We start from the raw sequence: 19,275 nt of genomic DNA, 5'->3' as shown, positions 1-19,275 counted from the left end.
AGATCCACTATGGACTGGACTCTCACACTATTATGTTAGATCCACTATGGACTGGACTCACACTATTATGTTAGATCCACTATGGACTGGACTCTCACTATTATGTTAGATCCACTATGGACTGGACTCACACTATTATGTTAGATCCACTATGGACTGGACTCTCACTATTATGTTAGATCCACTATGGACTGGACTCTCACTATTATGTTAGATCCACTATGGACTGGACTCACACTATTATGTTAGAACCACTATGGACTGGACTCTCACTCTATTATGTCAGATCCACTATGGACTGGACTCTCACTATTATGTTAGAACCACTATGGACTGAACTCTCACACTATTATGTTAGATCCACTATAGACTGGACTCTCACTATTATGTTAGATCCACTATGGACTGGACTCTCACACTATTATGTTAGATCCACTATGGACTGGACTCTCACACTATTATGTTAGATCCACTATGGACTGGACTCTCACACTATTATGTTAGATCCACTATGGACTGGACTCTCACACTATTATGTTAGATCCACTATGGACTGGACTCTCACACTATTATGTTAGATCCACTATGGACTGGACTCTCACTATTATGTTAGATCCACTATGGACTGGACTCTCACACTATTATGTTAGATCCACTATGGACTGGACTCACACTATTATGTTAGATCCACTATGGACTGAACTCTCACTATTATGTTAGATCCACTATGGACTGGACTGTCACACTATTATGTTAGATCCACTATGGACTGGACTCTCACTATTATGTTAGATCCACTATGGACTGGACTCTCACTATTATGTTAGATCCACTATGGACTGGACTGTCAAACTATTATGTTAGATCCACTATGGACTGGACTCTCACACTATTATGTTAGATCCACTATGGACTGGACTCTCACTATTATGTTAGATCCACTATGGACTGACTCTCACTATTATGTTAGATCCACTATGGACTGGACTCACACTATTATGTTAGATCCACTATGGACTGGACTCTCACACTATTATGTTCAATCCACTATGGACTGGACTCTCACTATTATGTTAGATCCACTATGGACTATGAGAAGGTGTGTCCAAAAGCTGTAGTTCATGAAGGCAACTGGCCAAATGTGACATCCCGACTGCGGTGGAAACATAAACCAGATGTGGATCTACAGTTCTAACTTTGCCATGTTTGGTGGAAAGGTGGCAAGAAATGTGGCAAATAACAGTTTCTTCCTTTTGTGTGTGCAGGCCTGGTGTGCATGAAGTCCAGCAGCTCGGTGGTGGAGCTGGTCATGCTCCTGTGTTCACAGGCAAGTCTTTATCTTCTCTCTCTCTTGGGCTCTCCTAGCTTTCTTTAACGGGCTGTGATTTATCGGCCTCACCTTGAATGCGCTAAATCCAACAACAACCGCAATCAAGTCACTTATCTCCCCCCAAGAAAAGCGGGCACCTTCGACCGCAGATATGGGCTCCAGGGTCAAGGGTCCGCATCCCCTCTGACCCCAGCCTCTGGCCTCTGCGGCTTGGGCCCAACTGATGAGGAGGGATAATGTAGATTTGATGGTGCGTGGCATTGATCATCTCTTGTCTTGTGGCTGTTTTGTCGCCAAGTTTATTTAGCCGCTGCCAGATTCATGAATACTAATTCCGGGATCATAAGCAGGCGTGGGCAGATCAATGACGGCTGCTGTCAATAGCGTCACTCCAGGACGGCGGATTTGCATGAAGCTAGCGTTCCCTTCCGTCAGTTCGGGATCCAATATGCAGCGTGTGCTTATCAGTCTTGTTTTTATCCCGCCCAAGGGAGTGCGGTGCATCCGGGCCTCAATTCACTGCCTTAATTGGTTCTTCAACAGGGTTTGGAAATCGAAGTGTTTGCATAGTGAAGCACATTTCTCCAAAAGAAACAATTTAAATATGAATAATTTAGACGTAGACCTAGACTTCCTTTTTATTGCCATTCAAATTTGAACTTTACAGCACGGATAAGAACATTTCGTGACATAAGCTCATGGTAGTGCCGGATAAAAAAAACAATAAAGTGAATATATGATTAAATAAATAATATATAAGTACAGATATAAAATAAATGAATACATATAAATATATTCATAAATAAATAGATTACTATACAGATAAATATATTGCACTTTTTCACATGCGTCCACGTTTATGGATGTATGTTATATTGTCTTTTTTTATTCCAGCGAGTTAATCCATTTTGGGTTGGAGTTGAGGGGATAATTTAATTATGATGCGTTCAAAAGTCTTACAGCCTGAGGGAAGAAGCTGTTACGGAACCTTGAGGTTCTGCTTCGGAGGCTGCGGAACCTCTTTCTAGAGTCCAGCATCTATATATGGGCAATGATGGGCTTAGCCTCCACAAAAGTCTATATTTGGGTTAAGATTTGTACACTTAAAACCAGAGGTGGGTAGAGTAGCCAGAAATTGTACTCAAGTAAGAGTACTGTTACTTTAGAGATTTATTACTTAAGTAAAAGTAAGGGGTAGTCACCCAAATATTTACTTGACTAAAAGTAAAAAGTATGTTGTGAAAAAACTACTCAAGTACTGAGTAACTGATGAGTAACCTGTTTGTTTAATGATTACGGCAACAAATAATGCACAAAAACATAAAAATAGTAATGAGCAAATTCAGAGCCAGGAATATCTCTTAAGCAACTAAAACAATAATATATATTAAATAATAGTACATTAGAATAAGAAAAATTAAGGCACATTGAGCCACAATAACTTAACAGCACCATAAGCTCAGTAGGCATTGATTGATTGATTGATTGAAACTTGTATTAGTAGATTGCACAGTACAGTACATATTCCCTACAATTGACCACTAAATGGTAACACCCCAATAAGTTTTTCAACGTTAATCAATTACTTAATAAATGACCAAGTCGAGGTGATCTACCTCATATATACATACACACACATATCATATATATATATATATATATACATACATTTATATATACAGTATATAATTCATATTTATTTATTTTGCCGTTTTTGTTGACATGTTAAAGGTGTTTTAATGAATATACATGCATGTTTAACATATAGATTCCTATCTTTCATGAAGACAAGAATATAAGTTGGTGTATTACCTGATTCTGATGACTTGCATTGATTGGAATCAGACAGTATAGTGCTGATAACGTCCACATTTTCAAATGGAGGAGAAAAAAAGTTCCTCTTTTCTGTCTAATACCACATGAAAGTCGTTGGTTTTTGGCATCTTATTTGTCCAGCTTCCATATTGGTTTTTATACACTTTACAAGAAATACATTATGGATTGTACTTGTATAGCGCTTTTCTACCTTCAAGGTACTCAAAGCGCTTTGACACTACTTCCACATTTACCCATTCACACACACATTCACACACTGATGGAGGGAGCTGCCATGCAAGGCGCCAACCAGCACCTATCAGGAGCAAGGGTGAAGTGTCTTGCTCAGGACACAACGGACGTGACGAGGTTGGTTCTAGGTGGGATTTGAACCAGTGACCCTCGGGTTGCGCACGGCCACTCTTCCACTGCGGCACGCCGTCCCATTGGCGGCAAACTCCGTAGCTTGCTAGCTTGTTTGCGCTGGCTTTGGGAGACTCTTATTTTGTTAGCGCAGGCGCGATGGAGCGGCACTTTTATTGTGAAGACAGGAACTGTGCGATCAGTCTTTAGGCTTTTGACGGGAAGTACGGTTGAAATAAAAAGTGTCTTTTTTCCTTTACACTTTTGATTGATTGATTAAAACTTGTATTAGTAGATTGCACAGTACAGTACATATTCTGCACAATTGACCACTAAATGGTAACACCCCAATAAGTTTTTCAACGTTAATCAATTACTTAATAAATGACCAAGTCGAGGTGATCTACCTCATATATACATACACACACATATCATATATATATATACATACATTTATATATACAGTATATAATTTCATATTTATTTATTTTGCCGTTTTTGTTGACATGTTAAAGGTGTTATAATGAATATACATGCATGTTTAACATATAGATTCCTATCTTTCATGAAGACAAGAATATAAGTTGGTGTATTACCTGATTCTGATGACTTGCATTTTAGTGCTGATAACGTCCACCTTTTCAAATGGAGGAGAAAAAAAGTTCCTCTTTTCTGTCTAATACCACATGAAAGTTGTTTGGTTTTTTTGGCATCTTATTTGTCCAGCTTCCATATTGGTTTTTATACACTTTACAAGAAATACATTGGCGGCAAACTCCGTAGCTTGCTAGCTTGTTTGCTCTGGCTTTCGGAGACTCTTATTTTGTTAGCGCAGGAGCGGCGCTTTTATTGTGAAGACAGGAACTGTGCGATCAGTTTTAGGCTTTTGACGGGAAGTACAGTTGAAATAAAAAGTGTCTTTTTTCCTTCACACTTTTGATTGATTGATTGAAACTTGTATTAGTAGATTGCACAGTACAGTACATATTCTGCACAATTGACCACTAAATGGTAACACCCCAATAAGTTTTTCAACTTGTTTAGGACGGGTCATGTGACCGCCTGGCTCTGTTTGATTGGTCCAACGTCACCAGTGACTGCATCTGATTGGTGAAACGCAGGCATGCGTAGATTCTACTTTGAAGCTCTGTCATTAACCAAAACAAACATTAATAGATCGATTAAAAAAAGTAGCGAGTAGCGAGCTGAATGTAGATAAATGGAGCGGAGTAAAAGTAGCGTTTCTTCTCTATAAATATACTCAAGCAAAAGTAAAAGTATGTTGCATAAAAACTACTCGTAGAAGTACAATTTATCCCAAAAGTTACTCAAGTAAATGTAACGGAGTAAATGTAGCGCGTTACTACCCAACTCTGCTTAAAACACAAAATACAGTGCTATACAGTAGGGCTGGGCGATACGGCCTCTTTTTAATATCTGGATGTTTTTAGGCCATGTCATGATACACACCATATATATCTGCATATTTTGAACACTTGATGCATATAATGACAGCAGTATGATGATTCTATGTGTCTACATTCAAACATTCTTCTTCATACCGCATTAATATATGCTACTTTTAAACTTTCATGCAGAGAGGGAAATCACAACTAAAAGTGTATTTATGAAACAGTTATTAAGCAGTGGCACAAACATTCATGTCATTTCTAAACAGAAAGTGCAAGATTGTCAAATATATTTTAAAACAAGCTATTAGTGCACTTTTGTGCATGATGTCACTAAGATGACATATCAAAACAACACTCAATCGAAGTGCACTTTTTGTACAGAACGCCACTACAATAGTTTAAAACGAATAAAGTGCACTTTTGTGCATGATGTCACTAAGATGACATATCAAAACAACACTAAATTAAACTGCACTTTTTGTACAGAATGCCACTACAATAGTTTAAAACAAAGTGCACTTTTGTGCATGATGTCACTAAGATGACATATCAAAACAACACTAAATTAAAGTGCACTTTTTGTACAGAATGCCACTACAATAGTTTAAAACAAAGTGCACTTTTGTGCATGATGTCACTAAGATGACATATCAAACAAAACACTAAATTAAAGTGCACTTTTTGTACAGAACAACACTACAATAGTTTAAAACAAATAAAGTGCACTTTAGTGCATGATGTCACTAAGATGACATATCAAAACAACACTCAATTGAAGTGCACTTTTTGTACGGAACGCCACCACAATAGTTTAAAACAAAAAAAGTGCACTTTTGTGCATGTCACTAAGATGACATATCAAAACAACACTAAATTAAAGTGCACTTTTTGTACCGAATGCCACTACAATAGTTTAAAACAAATAAAGTGCACTTTTGTGCATGATGTCACTAGGATGGCATATCAAAACAACACTAAATTAAAGTGCACTTTTTGTACAGAATGCCACTACAATAGTTTAGAACAAAGTGCACTTTTGTGCATGATGTCACTAAGATGACATATCAAACAAAACACTAAATTAAAGTGCACTTTTTGTACAGAATGCCACTACAATAGTTTAGAACAAAGTGCACTTTTGTGCATGATGTCACTAAGATGACATATCAAACAAAACACTAAATTAAAGTGCACTTTTTGTACAGAACAACACTACAATAGTTTAAAACAAATAAAGTGCACTTTAGTGCATGATGTCACTAAGATGACATATCAAAACAACACTCAATTGAAGTGCACTTTTTGTACGGAACGCCACCACAATAGTTTAAAACAAAAAAAGTGCACTTTTGTGCATGTCACTAAGATGACATATCAAAACAACACTAAATTAAAGTGCACTTTTTGTACCGAATGCCACTACAATAGTTTAAAACAAATAAAGTGCACTTTTGTGCATGATGTCACTAGGATGGCATATCAAAACAACACTAAATTAAAGTGCACTTTTTGTACAGAATGCCACTACAATAGTTTAGAACAAAGTGCACTTTTGTGCATGATGTCACTAAGATGACATATCAAACAAAACACTAAATTAAAGTGCACTTTTTGTACAGAACAACACTACAATAGTTAAAACAAATAAAGTGGACTTTTGTGCATGATGTCACTAAGATGACATATCAAAACAACACTAAATTAAAGTGCACTTTTTGTACAGAATGCCACCACAATAGTTTAAAACAAATAAAGTGCACTTTTGTGCATGATGTCACTAAGATGACATATCAAAACAACACTAAATTAAAGTGCACTTTTTGTACAGAATGACACTACAATAGTTTAAAACAAATAAAGTGCACTTTTGTGCATGATGTCACTAAGATGGCATATCAAAACAACACTAAATTAAACTGCACTTTTTGTACAGAATGCCACTACAATAGTTTAAAACAAATAAAGTGCACTTTTGTGCATGATGTCACTAAGATGACATATCAAAACAACACTAAATTAAAGTGCACTTTTTGGACAGAATGCCACTACAATAGTTTAAAACGGATAAAGTCCCTTATCTGCTTATTGTGTTACTAGTGTTTTAGTGAGATTATCTAGTCATACCTGAAAGTCAGAGGGTTGTGGTGACCGCCAGTGTCTCTGAGGAAACCATGGAGGAGCTAAGAAAGTCGCAGCTGTCTCTTTGACACAAGCTCCGCTCATGCCTACGGTAAGAGCCGACTTAATACCACAATTTTCTCACCGAAACCTGCCGGTTGACATGTGGTAGATAACCACGTTCGCTTGACCGCCCTGTTCCATAGTAAAGCTTCACAACAGACAAAGAAACACCGGCTGTGTTTGTGTTGCTACAGCCGGCTGCAATACACCGCTTTCCACCAACAGCTTTCTTCTTTGACGTCTCCATTATTATTTGAACAAATTGCAAAAGATTCAGCAACACAGATGTCCAGAATACCGTGTAATTATGCGATAAAAACAGACTACTTTTAGCCGTGATCGGTGCTGGGAGAACATGTTTGTTACCACTGGTGACGTCACGCGCACGCAACGTTTTCAACAGGATACCTCGCGGGAAATTTAAAATTGTAATTTAGTAAACTAGAACGGCCGTATTGGCATGTGTTGCAATGTTAATATTTCATCATTGATACATAAACTGTCAGACTGCGTGGTCGGTAGTAGTGGCTTTCAGTAGGCCTTTAAGTGCAAGTTAAAACTCTACTATGCAAAGCCAAAGCCATTTATCAACAACACCCAGAAAAGCCCCCGGCTTTTTGTAAAGCAAAGTAGAAAGGTTCCCTGAAGGTGCATTTATTTACACAACGTGACAACTTCACTGGTTTAGGGTTTTGTCAAATATAAGCATTTTTTTCTCTTGTAGTACTGTAAATGCTGTGCTGGTTGAAATAAGAGGGGGTGTCGTCCCCTTTTGTCAGTTAATTTATGTGAAGAAAGACGCACCTGATAACTGGTTATTTTCTCGGTTTCCTGCATTTTCCAATCATACAAAAACCACATGTGATTAATGAGGCTGCGTTTCGCCTTTGAATTTTTTTATCAGCGTTCATTTTCGCAGAGAAATAGTCGCCGCCATCGGAGCATTTTAACCCCTTCCGCCAGACTTCTCCTCATTACTCACCCGCCCTCCATCTCCAACATCGGGCGATCGCACATCTGTTTGGATGTCAGCGGACGCGCTCCGATTTGGGCCGCGGCCCGAGCGGGGAGGAAGGAGTACCTTGAGGGGAAGCTAAATAGAGGAGAAGACTGACAGGCTCTAATGCAGCTATTTGTCATATCTGTCAGGGTGTTGTTTAATGCTAATCTAATCAAAGGCGGAATCTCTGTGATTGCTCGGCCCGGGCCCGACTGCTCTCCGCGTAGGCTCTTTGAGCATCCCCATCCAATCTGTACACACACACACACACACATTGGCTAACATGGCGTTGATTGCTTCCATAAATCATCCGAAGGAAATTCTCTCACAGCTAATGCAAATGTAATTTTATTGTCGCGTTAAAAAAAGAAAAAAAAAAACAACAAAAGGAGACCAGCCAAGACCTTCCTCTTGGCTGAATGACGACCTATAATTATTTGTGTGTTTGTTCTCCTCGTGGGCTAACGAGCTGGCCAGCCAGCGCCGGGGATTGATGATGTCATTTAGCCCGGTTTGTTGGTCGCAGGAAGTGCCTGTTTCTCTCACAGGAAGTAGATGAGAGTGAAAGGAGATGATTTCGGTTGATTTCCCCCTAAAAAAAAAAAACAAGAAATAGTCCCCTTCCCGCACACTGCAAAAAGTGAAATCTAAGATTGAATATCTCAAATAAGGCTGATATTTGTTTATTTTTTGTCTGATAAGATACTGCAGATTTGATGTTAGAGCAGGGGTCGGTAACATTTTTAACTGAGAGAGCCATGAAAGCCAAATATTTTAAAATGTATTACCGTGAGAGCCATATCATATTTTTAACACTGAATGCAACTGATGACATCTATTAAACAGAAACTGGATTCAATTTAGCTCAATGAGGAGAACCCCGTAGACCTGTACCCTTGTACAGGTCTACGTAAATTGAGGCGGCATAGCTCGGTTGGTATTTTAAAATGTATTTCCGTATTTTAAAATGTATTTTTACAACTGTCAGGTTGAAACACTGATGACATCTATTAAACAGACAAGAAACAAGGAATTAAACAGAGACTGGATTAAATTTTGCTCAATGAGGAGAACCCCGTAAACCTGTACCCTTGTACAGGTCTACGTAAATTGAGGCGGCATAGCTCGGTTGGTATTTTAAAATGTATTTCCGTATTTTAAAATGTATTTTAAAATGTATTTCCGTGAGAGCCATATCATATTTTTACAACTGTCAGGTTGAAACACTGATGACATCTATTAAACAGACAAGAAGCAAGGAATTAAACAGACTGGATTCAATTGAGCTCAATGAGGAGAACCCCGTAGACCTGTACCCTTGTACAGGTCTACGTAAATTGATGCGGCATAGCTCGGTTGGTAGAGCGGCCGTGCCGGCAACTTGAGGGTTGCAGGTTCGATTCCCGCTTCCGCCATCCTAGTCACTGCCGTTGTGTCCTTGGGCAAGACACTTTACCCACCTGCTCCCAGTGCCACCCACACTGCTTTAAATGGAACTTAGATATTGGGTTTCACTATGTAAAGCGCTTTGAGTCACTAGAGAAAAGCGCTATATAAATATAATTCACTTCACTTCACAATAGAACCTTAATTGAAATAATTTACGCTTCATAATGCGCCACACATTTTCAATGGGAGACAGGTCTGGACTGCAGGCGGGCCAGGAAAGTATCCGCACTCTTTTTTTTTTTTTTTCGAAGCCACGCTGTTGTAACACGTGGCTTGGCATTGTCTTGCTGAAATAAGCAGGGGCGTCCATGAAAAAGATGGCGCTTGGATGGCAGGTTCCAAAACCTGTATGTACCTTTCAGCATTATACATTGTATTTTGTTTATATTTACATCTAACACAATTTCCCAACTCTTATGGAAACAGGGTTTGTATATATATATATATATATATATATATATATATATATATATATATATATATATATATATATATATATGTATATGTATATATATATATGTATATATATATATGTATATATATATATATATATATATATATATATATATATATATATATATATATATATGTATGTATGTACAGTATATATGTACGTAAATTATTTCTGTCAAAAGTGAAAGAATGACTATATTTTGCCAGAAAGGGCTTCATTATTTCCAGGCCACATAAAATGAGGTGTCATCCAGAACTTGAGTTTGACACCTGTTTTAGAGATGAAAAGAATGGGGCAACATAGCTCGGTTGGTAGAGCGGCCGTGCCAGCAACTTGAGGGTTGCAGGTTCCATTCCCGCTTCCGCCATCCTAGTCACTGCCGTTGTGTATATATATATATATATATATATATATATATATATATATATATATATATATATATATAAATGGGTATTTCTGTCCATCATTCCGCCGTACATTTTTTTTCCTTTTACGGAAGGTTTTTTGTAGAGAATAAATGATTAGAAAAAAACACTTAATTGAACGGTTTAAAAGAAGCGAAAACACGAAAAAAATGAAAATTAAATTTTGAGACATAGTTTATCTTCAATTTCGACTCTTTAAAATTCAAAATTCAACTGAAAAAAAATGAAGACAAAAACTAGCTAATTGGAATCTTTTTGAAAAAATAAAAAGAATGTTTTAATTGAAAATCATTAGTAATTTTTCCTGATTAAGATTAATTTTAGAATTTTGATGACATGTTTTAAATAGGTTAAAATCCAATCTGCACTTTGTTAGAATATATAACAAATTGGACCAAGTTACGTTTCTAACAAAGACAAATCCTTATTTTCTTCTAGATTTTGCAGAACAAAAATTTTAAAAGAAATTCAAAAGACTTTGACATAATATTTAAATTTGATTCTTCAGATTTTATAGATTTGCCAGAATACTTTTTTTGAATTTTAATCATTATAAGTTTGAATAAATATTTCACAAATATTCTTTCGTCGAAAAAAAAGAAGCTAAAATGAAGAATTAAATTAAAATGTATTTATTATTGTTTACAATAATAAAAAAAAAAATACTTGAACATTGATTTAAATTGTCAGGAAAGAACAGGAAATAATTTAAAAGGTAAAAAGGTATATGTGTTTAAAAATCCTAAAATCATTTTTAAGGTTGTATTTTTTTCTCTAAAATTGTCTTTCTGAAAGTTATAAGAAGCAAAGTAAAAAAATAAATGAAATTATTTAAACAAGTGAAGACCAAGTCTTTAAAATATTTTCTTGGATTTTCAAATTCTATTTGAGTTTTGTCTCTCTTAGAATTAAAAATGTCAAGCAAAGTGAGACCAGCTTGCTAGTAAATAAATACAATTTAAAAAATAGAGGCAGCTCACTGGTAAGTGCTGGTATTTGAGCTATTTTTAGAACAGGCCAGCGGGCGACTCATCTGGTCCTTACGGGCAACCTGGTGCCCGCGGGCACCGCGTTGGTGACCCCAGCCCTACGCAATGGCACTGTCTTTAGCCTCCTCTACAACCTGCACAAACAGTCTTATGTTGTTCCTGGCTTTTGGACACATACGTAAGTGACTGCAAGGCATACTTGGTCAACAGCCATACAGGTCACACTGAGGGTGGCCATATAAACAACTTCAACACTTTTACATATGGGGCGGTATAGCTCTGTTGGTAGAGCGGCCGTGTCAGCAACTTGAGGGTTGCGGTTTCGATCCCCGCTCCCGCCTTTCTAGTCACTGCCGTTGTGTCCTTGAACAAGACACTTTATCCACCTGCTCCCAGTGCTCCCACACTGCTTTAAATGTAAAAATGAGACATTGGGTTTCACTATGTAAAGCGCTTTGAGTCACTAGAGAAAAAGTGTTATATAAATATAATTCACTTCACTACATATATGCGCCACGCTGTGAGCCCACACCAAACAAGAATGACAAGCACATTTTGGGAGAACATGCGCACTGTAACACAACAGAACAAATGCCCAGAACCCTTTGCACCACTAACTCTTACGGGACGCTACAATATACACCCCTGCTACCACCAACCCCCCTCCGTGCATCGTTTGAGCTGGTGTATATTTTAGCCTGGAAGAGTTAGTACTGCAAGGGGTTCTGTGTATTTGTTCTGTTGTGTTTATGTTGTGTTACGGTGCGGATGTTCTCCCGAAATGTGTTTGTCTTTCTTGTTTGGTGTGGCTTCACAGTGTGGCGCATATTTGTAACAGTGTTAAAGTTGTTTTTACGGCCACCCTCAGTGTGACCTGTATGGCTGTTGACCAAGTATGCCTTGCATTCACTAACGTGTGTCAGCAGAAGCCTCATACAACATATGAATGGGTCGGCACACTCTTTATATGATGTAAAGGCGTACGCGAGGACATGTTGCAGAGGCCATTAGAGGCATACTCTTAATACTTTTCTCCAGGTGAAAATCGTGACGAAGTCGAGAGAATGGTTTCCCCGGGATGTCGTCGGGAGGTGCACTGAAATCCGGGAGTATCCCAGAAAAATCCGGAGGGTCGGCAAGTACGTTGCTAGGGCGGAATAGCCGTTCAAAGAAGGTGAATTCATTAAAAACTGCACGTTGGATTCTTTAAGAAATCTGTTCTTGCGGCCCAGCCTCAACCAGTTTCTGCATCCAGGGGCCCCCGGGTAAATTCAGTTTGAGACCCCTGCTTTAAGGTATTTTTGGGTTCATTGACAGGGTATCCGCGGATCCTTAAAAAGTCTTAAATTCACGTGTCCAAAATTAAGGCCTTAAAAAGTATTACATTTATTAGAAATTCCTAAAATGGGCTTAAATTTAGTACTCAATGGTCTTAAATTGTCGGGCCAGTTTTTTTGTTTCTTCGGGGCACGTCTTTGAGTAAAAGTGAGTGATTTCAGTGTCCGTCGCACGCAGACTCCTTCCTTTCTTCCTCGCGTCCCGCCTTTCAGTCAGCATGGGGAAATGCAAGTTTTGCGAGCGTTGGCTGAAGGACAGCCGGTTTAAAAGCTGACTTAAGCCTGTTGCCAAACCCGAGGAGGCCAGGTGCATACTTTGTAAGAGGGATTTCAAGCTTGGCACCATGGGAATTAGAGCGGTCGAATCGCACATGCAGTGCCGTGAGCATAAAAACAAACACCGGGCATCCCTCAGGTTCTGCGTGGGTCCGGCGCCAACGCCCCCCCCCCCCCCCCCCAGCTAGCAACAACTGCCGCTAGCAGCACTGACCTGACACTAATCTTCGGCGGGACAGCAACATTAAAATCCGAGGTGGTTATGGATCTTGCACACACCACGGGGCGGCATAGCTCGGTTGGTAGAGCAGCCGTGCCAACAACTTGAGGGTCGCAGGTTCGATTCCCGCTTCCGCCATCCTAGTCACTGCCGTTGTGTCCTTGGGCAAGACACTTGACCCACCTGCTCCCAGTGCCACCCACACTGGTTTAAATGTAACTTAGATATTGGGTTTCACTATGTAAAGTGCTTTGAGTCACTAGAGAAAAGCGCTATATAAATATAATTCACTTCACTGTGGTGAAACATCAATCCTACACCTCAAATGACGGGATTGGCGATCTCTTTCGTGTGATGTTTCCTTATTCTCAGGTTGCTAATACATTTTCCTGCGGAGAGGATAAAACAGCATATATTACGAGACACGGATTAGCACCTCACATCCAAAACCTGCTCTTCGACCAAGTCAACGGGTCTCGGTATGTGTTAATGAAATGTCATTTATTTTTACCCTCACCTCGGTTATGTTTTTACTGGCGATGGTTTGTTTGTTTCGGATGCCAAAGTTTTTGGATCTCTCAAGATTTTTGATAAGCTGTTTGGCAGAGTGGTGCTTATCAGTTTGTTTATTAATAAACATACAAAAAGTAAACTTGACTGATTGTCATTGAGGTTGTAGTGCAGTGGGATCCCCAACCATCGCTTATATTTATAGATTTTTTATTATTTTTTTCGGTCTTAAATTTCATTCGAGGTGGCATTAAAAAGGTCTTAAAAAGTCTTAAATTTGACTTGCTGAAACCCTGATTGAGTTTAGCTAAATGGACTTGTTTTGGAAAGTCTTGACAAGCCAAATTTTCTTGTTCTATTGGTAGAAGTTCAAATAAAATACCCCTCATTTTTGTATCTTTTTTCTTGTTTTTGAACACTGACTTTTTGTAGTGCGATGGGGATAATGCTGTGTGATTTTTTAAAATTAATTTCCCCGTGCTTTGAGATGGAGTGGAGTCGGGGTGAAGGGTCAGGAGGCGAGGGACTCCAGAGCAGTTTTTAATCAGGGACCCTCTGAAAGTTGCCTCGGCGGCCACATTGAGGAGGTGCTGGTAAAGCGCTCTTTCTAAAGGACGACAACAGCCCTTTCAATTAAAGAGCCATTTTCATCAGACATGAACTGTTTGGGTGGTGTCTGGTCTTGTTCTGGGCTTTGGTATTGATTGTTACATGAATGCTGAATATACAATCTGGAGGATTAATGGTTAAATGCTGTACTGCAGTCGCAAGGATTCTTTCAAGTACCAGTAGAGTGGAGGATCAAATTACCTCGAGATTGAAGCCATTCTTATACATGTCTGATTTAGGATTCCAAGACTTCCAAAGTTTGATGAGCCGTTTTGAGAGTTAATGGTGTTAGTCTAGGGTTGAAGTTGCCCGGAGGTGCTCTGTTAGTGCACTTTTGAAGGAGGATAGAGATGCACTTTCTTTTCCACCTGTTGGGGGTGCATTCCACATTGATGTGGCATAGAAAGAGAATGAGTTAAGACCTTTGTTAGATCGGAATCTGGGTTTAACGTGGTTTGTGGAGCTCCCCCTGGTGTTGTGGTTATGGGAGTCATCATCAATCAATCAATCAATGTTTACTTATATAGCCCTAAATCACTAGTGTCTCAAAGGGCTGCACAAACCACCACGACATCCTCGGTAGGCCCACATAAGGGCAAGGAAAACTCACACCCAGTGGGACGTCGGTGACAATGATGACTATGAGAACCTTGGAGAGGAGGAAAGCAATGGATGTCGAGCGGGTCTAACATGATACTGTGAAAGTTCAATCCATAATGGATCCAACACAGTCGCGAGAGTCCAGTCCAAAGCGGATCCAACACAGCAGCGAGAGTCCCGTTCACAGCGGAACCAGCAGGAAACCATCCCAAGCGGAGGCGGATCAGCATCGCAGAGATGTCCCCAGCCGATACACAGGCAAACAGTACATGGCCACCGGATCGGACCGGACCCCCTCATCTACGTTCTGGAAGTAGTTTGACATGTACTTCGGTATCAGGGAGGTGTAGCGGATTTTATAGACCAGGCTCAGTGCAAGTTGTTGTAATCTGTCCTCCACCCAGATCCAGCCCACTTTGGAGAAGTGGGTGGGAGTGAGGTGTGTTTTTGGGTGGAGGTCAAGAAGTAACCTGACTAGCTTGTTTTGGGTTGTTTGGAGTCTTGATTGGAGGGTTTTGGAGGTGCTGCGTAATGGAAAAAGGGTTGAATGAGAGTTCCTGCTAGAATCTTCATGGTGCTTTTGTTGACCTAGAGAGGAGATTCTGTCGAAATCTTGTTTGTTGGTTGACCTTTTTGATGACCTTGGTTGCCATTTTATCATGATATTATCATATATATATGTGAGAGTCTCTCACTGTTGTGCGGACCACCAAATAGGGACATGGTTGAGCAGGGTTGTGACTTTGTTTAATTCTACGAATAAAACCTCAGTGCAGGTTGCTTTTCAGCTCCTCTTGTCCGCTCGCTCATCGTCTGCCTCTAGCTCTCTTCCTCTCTCGCTCAGCGTCAGCTTCCCTCTAGCTCCTTCTCGTCTCGCCGTCTCTCTCCCTGACGTTCACGGCTGTCGCCCTTTTATACAGTGCGAGAGGATTAATCAATTGTCCCCAGGTGCGCGATCCACGCACCTGATCTTGATTGCGACGTCGCTCCCGGCGCGCCCTGCCTCGCCACTCGCTTGCCGTCCACGCCTCCTCGCCGCCATCTTGGGCCGGGCTCCGGTGTGCCCTGCCTCGCTGTCGGACTCCGCCTCTCCACAATATATTATTGTGATGGACTTTAGCCGTCGTCGCTTGGGTTCCATGGACCACTCAGTAAGGACATTTTTGCTTTCGAGCAGGTTTGACTCGCTTTATTTTCCAATATAGCTTTGTCTTCAGCTCGGGTCGCTTTTTAGCTCCTTCTTTCCACTGCTCGCTCCGCCGCCGTCGTCGTCGTCTGCTCTTTGCTATCGCTCCTCGGTCGCTGCTGCGGTTTCTCCTCCTCCTTCTGCCCCGATCTCTCCTCCTTCTCCTCTTTTATACATCGTGAGGAGATACGTCAACCGTGTACTGGTGCGCGATTTACATGACTGCGGTGTCGCTCCCGGCACGCCCCGTCTCTCCGCTCGGCCGCATTCTCCGCCTCCTTGCCGCCATCTCTGGCCGGGCTCCAGCATGCCCTTCCGCTCAGTCGGACCGTCTGCTCCGCCACTCCACAATTATATTGATACTGAGCTATACCGTTGGGGCGGTATAGCTCGGTTGGTAGAGTGGCCGTGCCAGCAACTTGAGGGTTCCAGGTTCCAGTTGACATAGAGATTTACTGTAAGCGTTACATAAAAAATGAAAATAATAATTTGACTTATTTTCAACGTGTTAATGACGGAGACACTCTATGGTCCCTGGGAGTCCTAAAGGTAAAAAAAACAAGAATCCATATATTTTGTTATGGTTTGAAAATGAAAAATATCAAAACGGCCGCTGCATGTTTTAATTTTTCCGTGTGTGGCCCTCAGTGGAAAAAGTTTGGACACCCTTGATTTAGGACCATCCATCCATCCATTTTCTACCGCTTATTCCCTTTTTTGGGGTCACGGGGGGCGCTGGCGCCTATCTCAGCTACAATCGGGCGGAAGACGGGGTACACCCTGGACAAGTCGCCACCTCATCGCAGGGCCAACACAGATAGACAGACAACATTCACACACTAGGGACCATTTAGTGTTGCCAATCAACCTATCCCCAGGTGCATGTCTTTGGAAGTGGGAGGAAGCCGGAGTACCCGGAGGGAACCCACGCATTCACGGGGAGAACATGCAAACTCCACAGAAAGATCCCGAGCCTGGATTTGAACCCAGGACTGCAGGACCTTCGTATTGTGAGGCAGACGCACTAACCCCTCTGCCACCGTGAAGCACTGATTTAGGACCAAAACCCTCAAAACAAGTAAAATACTCTCACATAAAATCTGCTTAGTTAGAAGAATTATTTCATTAGAAAATAAGCAAAAATCCCGATTACTTGAGATATTTCTTCTTACTTAGATTTCAGTTTTTGCAGCGTGAGCATCAATGCTGATGTCAACTCTCCCTTTGCTTGCCACGCTTACTTATTGTTTACTCCCAATTGTTGTCACCATTACATCAAACAGGCTGCCTAAAGAGTGCATTTCCCTTGCAAGAAAACGTCAGATGAATAAATAATGCACTTAGATGAGAGGAAGCGCTCCTCCTCCTCCTAGCCGGACAGACGGCGCGATGAGAAATCATCTCATGGGTTACTGGACAGTCTTCTGCGAGAGGAGGGCCATAAATCTCCCCAGTAGCTGCATTTGTGTCCTGTAGATCAGCCATTATTGTCCAGCCCTCTGTCAGCCCATCCATCCTTCAGCCATTTATCAGAAATACATCCTGTACATGAGTGCAAGGAAGGAAGTAATAAGGGAAGCAAGGCGATATGGCGTGGCGTCCGTAATGGTCAAGCACTAGCAGGACACGCTTTCTATTATTATGGCCGGTAAAAACAGGAGTGAGATATATATTTAGCACTTTTCTACCTTCAAGGTACTGACTCTATGTCCACATTCACCCATTCACACACTGATGGCGGCCCTAACCACCACCCATTAGGAGCAAGGGTGAAGTGTCTCGCTCAAAGACACAATGGACGTGACTAGGATGGTGGAAGCCCGGGATCAAACCAGGAACCCTCAGGCGGCCAACCACCAACGCTCCTAAAATGTACCAAAAAAGACGCAAAAAACCCCTAAAAGCTGGCAGGCAGCGTGGCGTGTGTTACCTGTACTGTCGCAGCTGGAGTAAGCACAGTTGTACAGTAGATACAGTATGGACATAATGTCTGTTACTACATACTGTAGTAGTAAACACTCGCTAGAATCCTGCACGGGACAATGCACCTTGATAACAAATTTTAAAAATGGTTATATTAATCAAGATATGAAAAATTGTATGTGATTATTTTTTCTCCATATTGCCCAATGCCCAGCCCTAACACACATACACATATATATATATATATATATATATATATTAGGGGTGTGGGAAAAAATCTATTCAAATTCAAATACGAATCGAATCGTTTACATTGTGCGATTCAGAATCGATTCTCATTTTTAAAAAAACAATATTTTATCCAACAAACCACTACACAGCAATACCATAACAATGCAATCCAATTCCAAAACGCATAGTCGAACCTCGGATTCAGGAGGAACAGTGTGGTTTTGGTCCTGGTCGTGGAACTGTGGACCAGCTCTATACTCTGGGCAGGGTTCTTGAGGGTGCATGGGAGTTTGCCCAACCAGTCTACATGTGCTTTGTGGACTTGGAGAAGGCATTGGACCGTGTCCCTCGGGAAGTCTTGTGGGGAGTGCTCAGAGAGTATGGGGTATCGGACTGTCTTATTGTGGCGGTCCACTCCCTGTATGATCAGTGTCAGAGCTTGGTCCGCATTGCTGGCAGTAAGTCGGACACATTTCCAGTGAGGGTTGGACTCCGCCAAGGCTGTCCTTTGTCACCGATTCTGTTCATAACTTTTATGGACAGAATTTCTAGGCGCAGTCAAGGCGTTGAGGGGATCCGGTTTGGTGACCGCAGGATTAGGTCTTTGCTTTTTGCAGATGATGTGGTCCTGATGGCTTCATCTGACCGGGATCTTCAGCTCTTACTGGATCGGTTCGCAGCCGAGTGTGAAGCGACCGGAATGAGAATCAGCACCTCCAAGTCCGAGTCCATGGTTCTCGCCCGGAAAAGGGTGGAGTGCCATCTCCGGGTTGGGGAGGAGACCCTGCCCCAAGTGGAGGAGTTCAAGTACCTAGGAGTCTTGATCACGAGTGGGGGAAGAGTGGATCGTGAGATCGACAGGCGGATCGGTGCGGCGTCTTCAGTAATGCGGACGTTGTACCGATCCGTTGTGGTGAAGAAGGAGCTGAGCCGGAAGGCAAAGCTCTCAATTTACCGGTCGATCT

General features: G+C 41.1%; 1 protein-coding gene across 1 annotated transcript in view; it reads left to right on the top strand.

Annotated features, from left to right (window-relative positions):
* lrba (LPS-responsive vesicle trafficking, beach and anchor containing) overlaps nt 1–19,275 on the top strand; it is a 971,728-nt gene that overhangs the window by 238,215 nt on the left and 714,238 nt on the right. The window contains exon 33 of the mRNA XM_061881243.1: nt 1,266–1,327. Within this exon, the coding sequence (XP_061737227.1) occupies nt 1,266–1,327 (62 nt within the window). The remainder of the gene's footprint in view (nt 1–1,265; nt 1,328–19,275) is intronic.

This window comes from Nerophis ophidion, linkage group LG20 (assembly GCF_033978795.1).
Source record: "Nerophis ophidion isolate RoL-2023_Sa linkage group LG20, RoL_Noph_v1.0, whole genome shotgun sequence".
NCBI lineage: Eukaryota > Metazoa > Chordata > Actinopteri > Syngnathiformes > Syngnathidae > Nerophis > Nerophis ophidion.
The sequence above is the reverse complement of the archived record's forward strand: the minus strand, read 5'-3'. Positions and strand labels throughout refer to the sequence as shown.